The sequence below is a fragment of the Echinops telfairi genome, unplaced genomic scaffold (assembly GCF_000313985.2).
Source record: "Echinops telfairi isolate 266 unplaced genomic scaffold, ASM31398v2 ScPeMD7_443;HRSCAF=831, whole genome shotgun sequence".
Taxonomy (NCBI): Eukaryota; Metazoa; Chordata; class Mammalia; order Afrosoricida; family Tenrecidae; genus Echinops; species Echinops telfairi.
In genome coordinates this window covers 57,522,564-57,532,356 of record NW_022104341.1, presented here as the reverse complement: position 1 = coordinate 57,532,356, position 9,793 = coordinate 57,522,564, and the positions used below count along the sequence as shown (strand labels likewise).

Genomic DNA, 9,793 nt, shown 5'->3' with positions numbered 1-9,793 from the left:
TAGGCTCATAGATCTATTTCCCCATCCTCATATAAATATATTTGCATATGCACATGCCTTTATCTAGAACTCTATAAATGCCCTTTTCCTCCCAGCTCTTTCCTCTATTTCCTTTGATTCTCCTCCTGTCCCGCTATCATGCTCAGTCCCTACTTTATATGTGGAAAACCTTCTTGCTTTGGGTATTGTCTTTGAACATCAAGCAGCTTCATTTGAACATCCACTCCCTATGAGAGAAGGGATGACACCAGACACATTCCCCTTTGCATTTCTACCGATAACGCCGTGCCTGCCCTATGAGAAGTATTCGATATTTGTGAATAAGAAGAATTGCTTAATTTGTAAATGGCCATACAATGCTCCAAGGGAGCACTCTGGAGATGACATTTAGGGAGAAAACCCCGGAGGAAATAGCAAGAGCTGGTGTTGCTCTTAAGGGCTGTTGTTGGCTCAGACACAGAGTGCCCCTGTGTACAACAGAACTAAACACCACTTCATCCTGTGCATGCCTCACAATTGTTTGAGCCTCTTGCTGCAGCACGGAGGCAGTTCATCTCCTTGAGGATCCCCCTGTTTTTCACTGCCCTTCAACTTTACCAAGCATGATGTCCTTTCCGAAGAGTGGCCTCTCCTGATAACATGACCAAATTACCCAAGATGACATCTCACCGTCCTCCACTCCCAAGGGGCGTTTTTGTTTGTTCTTCTTTCAGCCCATAGCACTTTCAAGACTCCTCACCAATGCCATCATTCAAATGCATCCATGCTTTCCCAGTCTACATTTGCACTGTCCATCTTTCACACGCAAAGCAGGAAGAAAAATACCATGGCTTGGATCAAGCACACCTGTATTAGTCTGGGTACTTTAGAGAAACGAATCCCCAGAAACTCATGTAAAAGAGCGAATTTTATATAATGGTTAACTGTGCATCAGAAAAAATCCCAACCCAGTGCTGCCCAAGTCCACAAGTCCAACATTCACCCATTAACCCATATGTCCAACAACAGTGCACAAAGTCCTCCTCCATCTCACAAAGCAGATGCAATGATGCCGACTGCAGGAAAAAAGCCAAGTCAGTGAAGGTATAAACATCTCAGCGCTGGCAGGGGTCTCCATGCAGCTGCTCCAGCACCCAGAGCTGCATCGGGGTAGGTCCATGTGGCTTCTCCTTGGGGATGTCTTGCAGGAAGTCAGCCTTGCAAGCTGAAGCAGGGAACTGCTGAGGCAGCTGCACCCTGGTCTGACCATTGCAAAGAGCAAGAGAACCTAGAACTCAAAAGGCAAGGCTCACCAAGCCATTTATCCCTCCAGCTTTTTATTAATCCCCCATGTGTTTATCGGCCAGGTTGGCACAATAAACTAACTAACTCAACACCTTAATCCTCAAAGTAGTATCTTTGCTCTTGTAACACTTGAACTAGTGGGTAGAAACATCTCGACAGTACATCTGGGTCAGTGGAGAAAGCACCATAGGGTAATTGCTCAATTGAACAACCAGAGGGTTAAGTGGTTCAAACTACTGAGCCACTCCGTGAAAATAAATACCTGGCAACCTGCCTCTGTAAAAATTGTAGTCAAGAAAAACCTCTGGGGCAGTTCTGCTCTGTCAGACGGGGCTGCTGTACGCTGAACTCAATTCAGTGTTACCCAACAACAACAACATTGAATGGAGCCCCTGGGCAGTGCAAATAGTTACCATGCCCAGCTGGCAACTGAAAAATTGTTGATCCAAGTCCATGCAGAGGTAACTTGGGGGAAAATGCCTGGTGATCTACTTCTTAAAAAAATTAGGCTCTGGAAACCCTATTGTGGAGTGAAATTGCTTAATAAGGCTCTTCGACCCAAGTCTCTGTAACTCCCTTCAAATGACTATGCAAATAGTGTCTGTGTTACACTAATAGAGGGGATTGGTCAGTTTTCGTTACCACGCCCTTGGTCAGGGTTGAAGCAGCAGCAGAGAGAGAAAGACCAGGTCCATCAGAAGAGCATGTTCTAGGTCTCTATCTGAAGTGACGGAGGCTGAGACCAGAGGCATCCGAAAGGTGGCACGGAGACCAAGGGAGAGAGCCAGAGGAGCAGTGCTGAGGTTATGGAAGCATGAGACAAAATGGCAGGTGGGCTTCCTAGTCCAGGAAGGCAGAAGCCAAGGGAACATGTGACGGACCCAAGAGTAACTTGATTGCTGGCTAATAAGAGGTGTTGCTGTGGACCAAACTGTCTCCTTACTCTACTGATCCTGACCTGTGGGAACCCATTAACTTCCCTAATAATTGTACTTCTTGTGAGTTCTATGAGGCCACTACAATGAATTACAGAACCCAGCAGAGAAATCGAGTGTGTGGGAGATATGGTTAGTGCTGGAATAAGAAAATGGAGGGTGGAGCATGGAGGCATGGCTGACCCCTGCTTCTTGGCAATAGAGACGTCAGAGGAGGTCAGATATGATCTTGACACCATTGACTGGCCTGTGGAACACAGTTCTACTCTGACACATATGGCATCGTCATGAGTCTGAGTTTGAAATGACAACTGGTTTTAATACTTGAATGGACTTCACTCTAAAAAAAGTAACTCACCAGTCACCCTAGGTAACAGAGCAGGTGCCAGATGTTCACCTCTCAGGGAGAACAGAAGAATGTAGGGGAGGTGGGGGAAAGGAAGTGGGGTGTCAACAAACCCAGGGACAAGGGAACAAGAAGTGATCTAAAATCAATGGTGAGGAGGGTGTAGGATGCCTGGTGGGACTTGATCAAGGCCAATGTAGCTGAGAGGAATTACTGAAATCCGAATGAAAACTGAACATGATAGTGGAACAAGAGGAAAGTAAAAGGAAATAGAGGAAAGAACTAGGAGGCAAAGGACATTTATAGAGATCTAAATACAGGCATGTACATATATTTTTATATAATAATAAGGAAATAGATCTACGTATATATATTTATATGTTAAGTATTAAAGTAGCAGATGGACATTGGGCCTCTACTAAAGCACCCCTCAATGCAAAAACACCCTGTTCTAATAACCTGACATTTCATGATGCTCACTTTCCCTGACATTTTGTCTTCGCTTAAGACAAAAATGGCTGCATAAGTAAATGTGATGAAGAAAGCTGATGGTGCCCAGCTATCAAAAGAGCATCTGGGATCTTAAAGGCTTGAAGATAAACAAGTGGCCATCTAGCTGAGAAGCAACAAAGCTCACATGGAAGAAGCACATCAGCCTGTGTGATCATGAGGTGTCGATGGGATCAGATATCAGGCATCAAGGACTCAGATCATAAAATCCTATCAATGTGAATGAGGGAGAGTGTGGAGTGGAGACCCAAAGTCCATCTGTAGACAATGGGACATCCCCTTACAGAAGGGTCACAAGGAAGAGACAGGTGCAGTATAGCACCAATGAAACATACAATTTTCCTCTAGTTCTTTAATGCTTCCTCCCTCCCCCACTATCATGATGCCAATTCTACCTTACAAATCTGGCTAGACCAGAGCATGTACACTGGTACAGATAAGAGCCCACAACACAGGGAATCCAGGACAGATAAACCCCTCAGGACCAATAATGAGAGTAGCGATACCAAGAGGGTAAGGAGAAGGTTGGGGTAGAAAGGGGGAACCAATCACAATGATCTATATATAACCCCCTCACAGGGGGACGAACCACAGAAACGCATGACATGAAAAAAATTATAAATTATCAAGGGTTCATGAGGGAGGGAAGGTGGGGGGTGGAGAAAATGAACTGATACCAAGGGCTCAAGTAGAAAGAAAATGTTTTGAAAATGATCATGGCAACATATGTACAAATGTGCTTGACATAATGGCTGGCTGGATTGTGATAAGAACTCTAAGAGCCCCCAATAAAATGATTTGAAAAACAAAACAAACAAACAGAAGAAGGTAGGGTTGAACGGGCTGGACTCAAATGAACTGTACTGGTCTCCAGTCTGACTCTTCTACTTCACAGCTTTGTGAACGTGGGAAAGTTACTTAACTTCTCAGTTTCCTTGCTGATAAAATGAGGTTAATCTACCTCATGTGGCTGCAATATGGTTTAATTGAGGAAAACAGCATGTAAAGCTCTTAGCACCGGGCTTGGCATACACTAAGAGCCCATATTTACTAGAATTTTACAGTTATTAAAAATATATATGCTTTGATAGTGAACGTGAACTTGGTGGATTCTACCAAGGAGCTTCGAAAAGTTTCCAGAAATGTTTCATGATCATCTCCTTCTATTTTCCATGAACTTTTGAAGCCCCCTTATATAATGCCTCCCAGATATGAAGAGAGTAGGGTTGGTAAGTTCTGTCATCTTGTTATTCAAATAAATATATAGCGGTATGATCTAAATATCCCTTCTATGATGTTTAAAATATGAGCTCTATTTCTTTTTAAAGTTGTTCCAGAACAACCTCAAAGTATAACTTGCACACAGAATGGAGAACATGGGACCGTGGCCTGCAGCTGGGACCGAGGGAGAGACACCCACCTTTACACCGTCTATCTTTTACAGTGAGTGAAAGGCTGAACTTTTGCGGCTCTTAGAACTTCTCTTTGATGTGCTTTAAAAATATATAACACATATTTTTCTTGGGGGAAAAAAGAGAGCAAGGGACACCTCCAGACAATCAGAGACTTAAATTTTTAACACCCCAGTGTTCACTAGTTCCAGCAAGTTCATTCAGCCAAATGTGAGATCTGATTTCTAACTCAGAGAATTCTTTCAGGGCATCCAGTGCCCAAGTGTTGTGAGTTGTTCCCTGGTCTAGTAAGGTTCCACTAACCACTTAATATCACCTCCCTCTTTTGCAGTGGCAAACTCTTGGGCTTGTGATGTGTAAAGAGATCCTTCCTTGGGGTAGCTTTCTGTGAAGGCCTCTCTTTTTAAAATGCTTTTCCAGACCTGAGGGTCCACAAGAAGAGAAGACCTGAAGAGTTGATTCCATGATCCCATCCAAAGACCGAGCTGGTTTCTACTAGGTGGCCCCCCTCCTGAGAACACAGGAGCTGGAAGGAGGTGTGGCCAGGATTCTAGTCTGGCCACAGCTGTACCAGGACCTGGCTCTTCTGTATAATTGGGGCGAAGATGGCCACCAGGCATCCTTTGGATAATGATTGAAACTACCCTCAGGAGCAAGATGGCAGTCTGTTAATTCAGGCAGCACATTCAAGATAGCTGCTCATCTATATAAATATTATAAATAACCACAACTACACACTAAGTTCTATGCAGAGAGAAGGAGAAAGAGAGAGATCTGGTCCTATTTATGTTCATAGAACTGTCTAGAATTTTTATTCTTTTGTATATAAAGGAGAAAGTAGCCCATCAAGTACCTTCCTAACATACTTGTATTTTTTTTAACAGGTTAGAAGGACCCAGAAATTTAACTTTGCAGAAGGAATGTAAGGGTCATTATTGTAATAAATCGGATCTTGGAATAAGCCTACCTCCTGAATCACTTGACTCCAGTTACACAGCCACGGTTACTGCCAGCAATAAGCTTGGACATTCTTCTTCATTCCCATCCACATTCACATTCTTGGATATAGGTGTGTTTTATTTCACTTTGAGGTGTCATTCACTGGCACTTTTTTTAATACTTCAGTCTCGCGTAAGTGGTTGTTTCCCTGGAGGTGGTGGTGGAGGGAAGCGGCCATCTGGGATAGCTAAAGGGTAGATGTGACTTTGCTCAAATAAAAGCGAATGCTAACTGAGAACTATATAGAGATGGCTGTGCGAAATGGAATGAACATTATTCTCAGTGTTGGAGAAATAAGAGTGCCTGGCTTCAAGTCATGAAAGCATTAATTTCATGAGGGCACCCACTACCTGTGAGACCATGGACTGGGAGGTGATTCTAGAAGCTCAGTCTAGATCCCTCTGGATGGAGATGTTTTACCCCCATGGATACTGCCACTGATCCAAGATGGCTACATGTTGTCCTGCTGGGCAAGAGCAGTCAGGTACAAACCATAACTAGAATGTATCCAGGTGTAAATGCATCTTTCTCTGGAAGGATTTACCTTCTTATCAGCTTAAGAGCTGGTGGGAACCAGCTCTGGCACATTTCTGAGTAAATACTATGGGACCAGTTAAATCAGAAGCCACCGTTAGGCACCTCTAAGTCTTGACAATCCCAGGTAGGACTGAACTTCTAGTCTACCTGAAATTCCAGCCTAACACACCTTTCTATTTTATCTCTTCTCTTAATATCTTTTCCCACACATGCTGCCAATTACATGAGTCTGTGCATCTATGTTTTCACAGTGTTTCCCCACCCTATTGTCCATAGACAGTTTATCTCTAAGCCATTTTCACTCCCCATATTCTTTGCACCTGCTTTCTTGTTTCTCTGTCCATTTCCTAAGAGTTTTCGTACCAATAAATCATCTCCTTCTAGGAGTAATCGCCAGCAGTCACCTCTACTTTCTTATCCCTAGGAATCTGTTGGACTTAGCATGCTAGTTTTCTTTTAAGTCATTGGAGTAAGAAAATTTGATACCATTGAGAATGTTGGTATTATTTTATTTGATAAAAATCATAGTGCATTAAAGGGAATTATCTTAATGATTTACAAGCAAGTAAAAATTTTTATTTAAAAAAACTCAACGGATTTATCTCATGTATTTTGTCAGCTTGGTGGTTGTGCATCTTAGGAATGGCATTGTTCAGTTCTTTAAACTAAATATTAATATATAAGGCAGTTTGCAAGCATGGAGCCTGAAGTGTCCTTTTTTGTCCTGGTTGCTAGTGAGACCTCTTCCTCCGTGGGACATCAGAATCACATTTACAAATACTTCTGTGAGAAGATATACCCTTCATTGGAGAGATGATGGAATGGTGATACTTAATCGACTCAAATACAGGCCCACCAACAGTGGGTCCTGGACTATGGTAATGGCTGTAAGAGTAAAGGGGAAGGCATCTCAGACTTGTCTTTTCTTGTTAGCTAAATAAAGAGTCCTGGTGGCATAGAGGTTATGTGTTGGGCTGCGAACCACAGGTCAACCATTCAAAACCACCAGCCACTTCATGGGAGAAAGATGAGACTTTCTGTCCCCTAAAGATTTACAAGCTTGGAAACTGTAAGGGGGCAGTTCTACTCTGTCCTATAGGATGTTTTAACTTGGAATTGACTTGATGACACTAATTTTTTGAGTGAGCCTAAAAGTATCTGCTTGAGATATATTAGAGAATCAACTATTAAGCTTCAATTTTTATAACTAATGCTAAAATCTTTAAGTCATGGCCATCTGTAAACCAACATTAATTTCCTAATGATTTGATGGCAGTGGGTTTTGGGGGGAGGATATTTTTTTACAATATTAGAAACAGAAATATCAGAGAATATCCATAGAGGCTTATATGGAATAGATTATTAAAAAGCTAAAAGAACACAATTTGATACACTAATAAGTATTATTTTTAAATGATATAAGGTTTAGGATTATGATATTTTCTAGAACTTTTATAAAACACAATGACTTACAATAATAAAGAATTAATTCCATGTATACCTGATTCACAAGACAGGTATAACTAATTGAAGTTTTCTTTTTGAAAAAAAGTTGTATGACTGTATTAAAAGGCTTATTAAATTCTAATTGTGACCAGATTTTTAAAAAATTCTCAGCTGTATCTTCTCTAAGATTTTTGAAAACGGGAGTTTCTAATCTTGTTCAGCAGGTTTCAAGGTTCTTCTTAGAACCCATGTGGAGGGTTCTTAGCCAGGAGGGTTTGTGTGTGTGTGTCTTTCTCCCTCAATTCTACATTGTTTCAGATTAACATCATGTGCATTTAGAAACTTAATTGACATTTTTTCTCACAAGATTACAGATTTGAAATATTTATCAAAAATGGGTCATCTGGTTTAGCTTACTCCCTTTGGGTTAAGAGTCTTTAAATCAACTTAATATTAATAGACATCTTTTTAAATGTGTTTGATTTAAGGTTAATGCTACAAGTGCCAAAGGAAGACATGATTTGCTTGATCTGAAACCCTATACAGAATATGAATTTCAGATTTCCTCTAAGTTTCATCTTCAGGCAGGAAGCTGGGGTGACTGGAGTGAGGCACTGAGGATTCAAACACCAGAAGAAGGTCTGTATTACAAAAGAAACAGGAGGGCGGGAAGGAGAGAGGGGACACATTTTGGAAGGAGAATGCAAGAATTTTTAATAGGTAATGTTAAGGATGACTAAGATATTAATTCCCTAGATAATTTTTGCTGTTTAGATTACCAAGTGATAGATTAAAATTTACAGAATATTCAGAATACCATACATTTGTCATCCACGGTGATTATCTTGTGAGAATAGTAAATTAGCCTCATTTTCTAAATAAATGAGTAGTACAAGACACGTGCCTAACGTGCAACAGATAGTTCAGTGATGAATCTAGGACTTACCTAACTCCAGCTCTTTTCATTTCACCATTACTTCAAGTCTTACCATTAGTAAGGTATTCATTTTTGTATGTATCAATGCTTATGTTTTGCTCTCTGTTTTACCTTACATTGCTTCATGCAGCTTTTGCACTTTATCACTATGGGACACTGTGCTACGTTGAGTTACTTCTCTGGAGCAGCAAAGCCAGTGAGGCTTGTATGTGCTGTATATAGAACACAAATCTCGATATATGTACATAGAGAAATGGCTTACACAGTTGCAGAAGTAGATAAGCCTAGTCCAGGTCAAGTTAAGCTTCTCCTAACTCGTGAAGTTGTGGAAGGCGACAAACAAGAAGCAGGATGACGAAGCAGGGGGCTCATGGGGTGGGGACACAGACTGGTGGGTGCAGATGTAAAGGAGTCTGAGGTCTGCGGAATGCATCCACTGTTGGTAGTCTGCTGATGGGTCCTGGAATCAGCAGGCCACATGACAGGAAACTGATGAAACAGACTTAGGACCAGGTTCCAGCAGATAGAAAAGGGCCAAAAAGAAATCAGTTCTGCCAGGTATCTTCTTATCCCAAAGGCCACACCCCCAAGGAGGTGTTGCCAGGAGGTGTCCTGGTTACTAGGCTGGGCTCCATCCCTATTCTTAGCCAGGAGCGTCTAGTTGACCATATCCCTAACCATCACAACCCCAAATATACCATTTCAATCATTCCAGTAAACATTTGATTATAGTCACCTGGGATGCCCCACCAGTTTATACAGTATTGGAGACATAAGAAAAATAGACAAATTCTTGACCCTTGTAGGGCTAACATCACCGTTGGGAAAGATGAATTATAGAAAACAAACAAAAAATTAAAATATCAGAGATCTGTATAATTCAGAAAATTAAAATAGGATTATGGTACGGCATTGGGATGCCTATAAGGAAGGGTTCTCTGAAGACGTAACATTAAAAACTGAATTTGAACAGGGGAGGGGTCAGTAATGTGAAGATCTGAATGGAACGCGAAGATAGAACAGCTGAAAATAGGCCGGGGCCAGACCATAAGGGTTTTAAAAGCCAGAGTGAGGAATTGGATTTTTTTCCCCCTAAGTGTAGTAGGAAGCGCTTGATGAGTTTTCATTTCAATTAACTAGAAGTGTTTATTCTGGCTACTAGGTGAAGAACAGATTGTGAGAGGTTGGGGGCAAGAGTAAAAAGAATGAAAAAAAAAACAACCACTCAACTCATTGCTGTATTGAGGAGACAGATAAGGATGGCGTGGAGTAAAGTGGTAGTAACAGAAATTGAGAAAAACTAATGGATTTGCGGTGAATAAGCAAATGTGATGAAGAAAGCTGATGGTGCCCGGCTATCAAAAGATATAGCATCTGGGGTCTTAAA

General features: G+C 41.5%; 1 protein-coding gene across 1 annotated transcript in view; it reads left to right on the top strand.

Moving 5' to 3' along the window:
- IL12RB2 (interleukin 12 receptor subunit beta 2) overlaps window positions 1–9,793 on the top strand; it is a 116,577-nt gene that overhangs the window by 35,788 nt on the left and 70,996 nt on the right. The window contains exons 5-8 of the mRNA XM_004699614.2: window positions 4,404–4,518; window positions 5,372–5,556; window positions 6,759–6,901; window positions 7,958–8,108. Coding sequence (XP_004699671.1) covers window positions 4,404–4,518; window positions 5,372–5,556; window positions 6,759–6,901; window positions 7,958–8,108 — 594 coding nt within the window. The remainder of the gene's footprint in view (window positions 1–4,403; window positions 4,519–5,371; window positions 5,557–6,758; window positions 6,902–7,957; window positions 8,109–9,793) is intronic.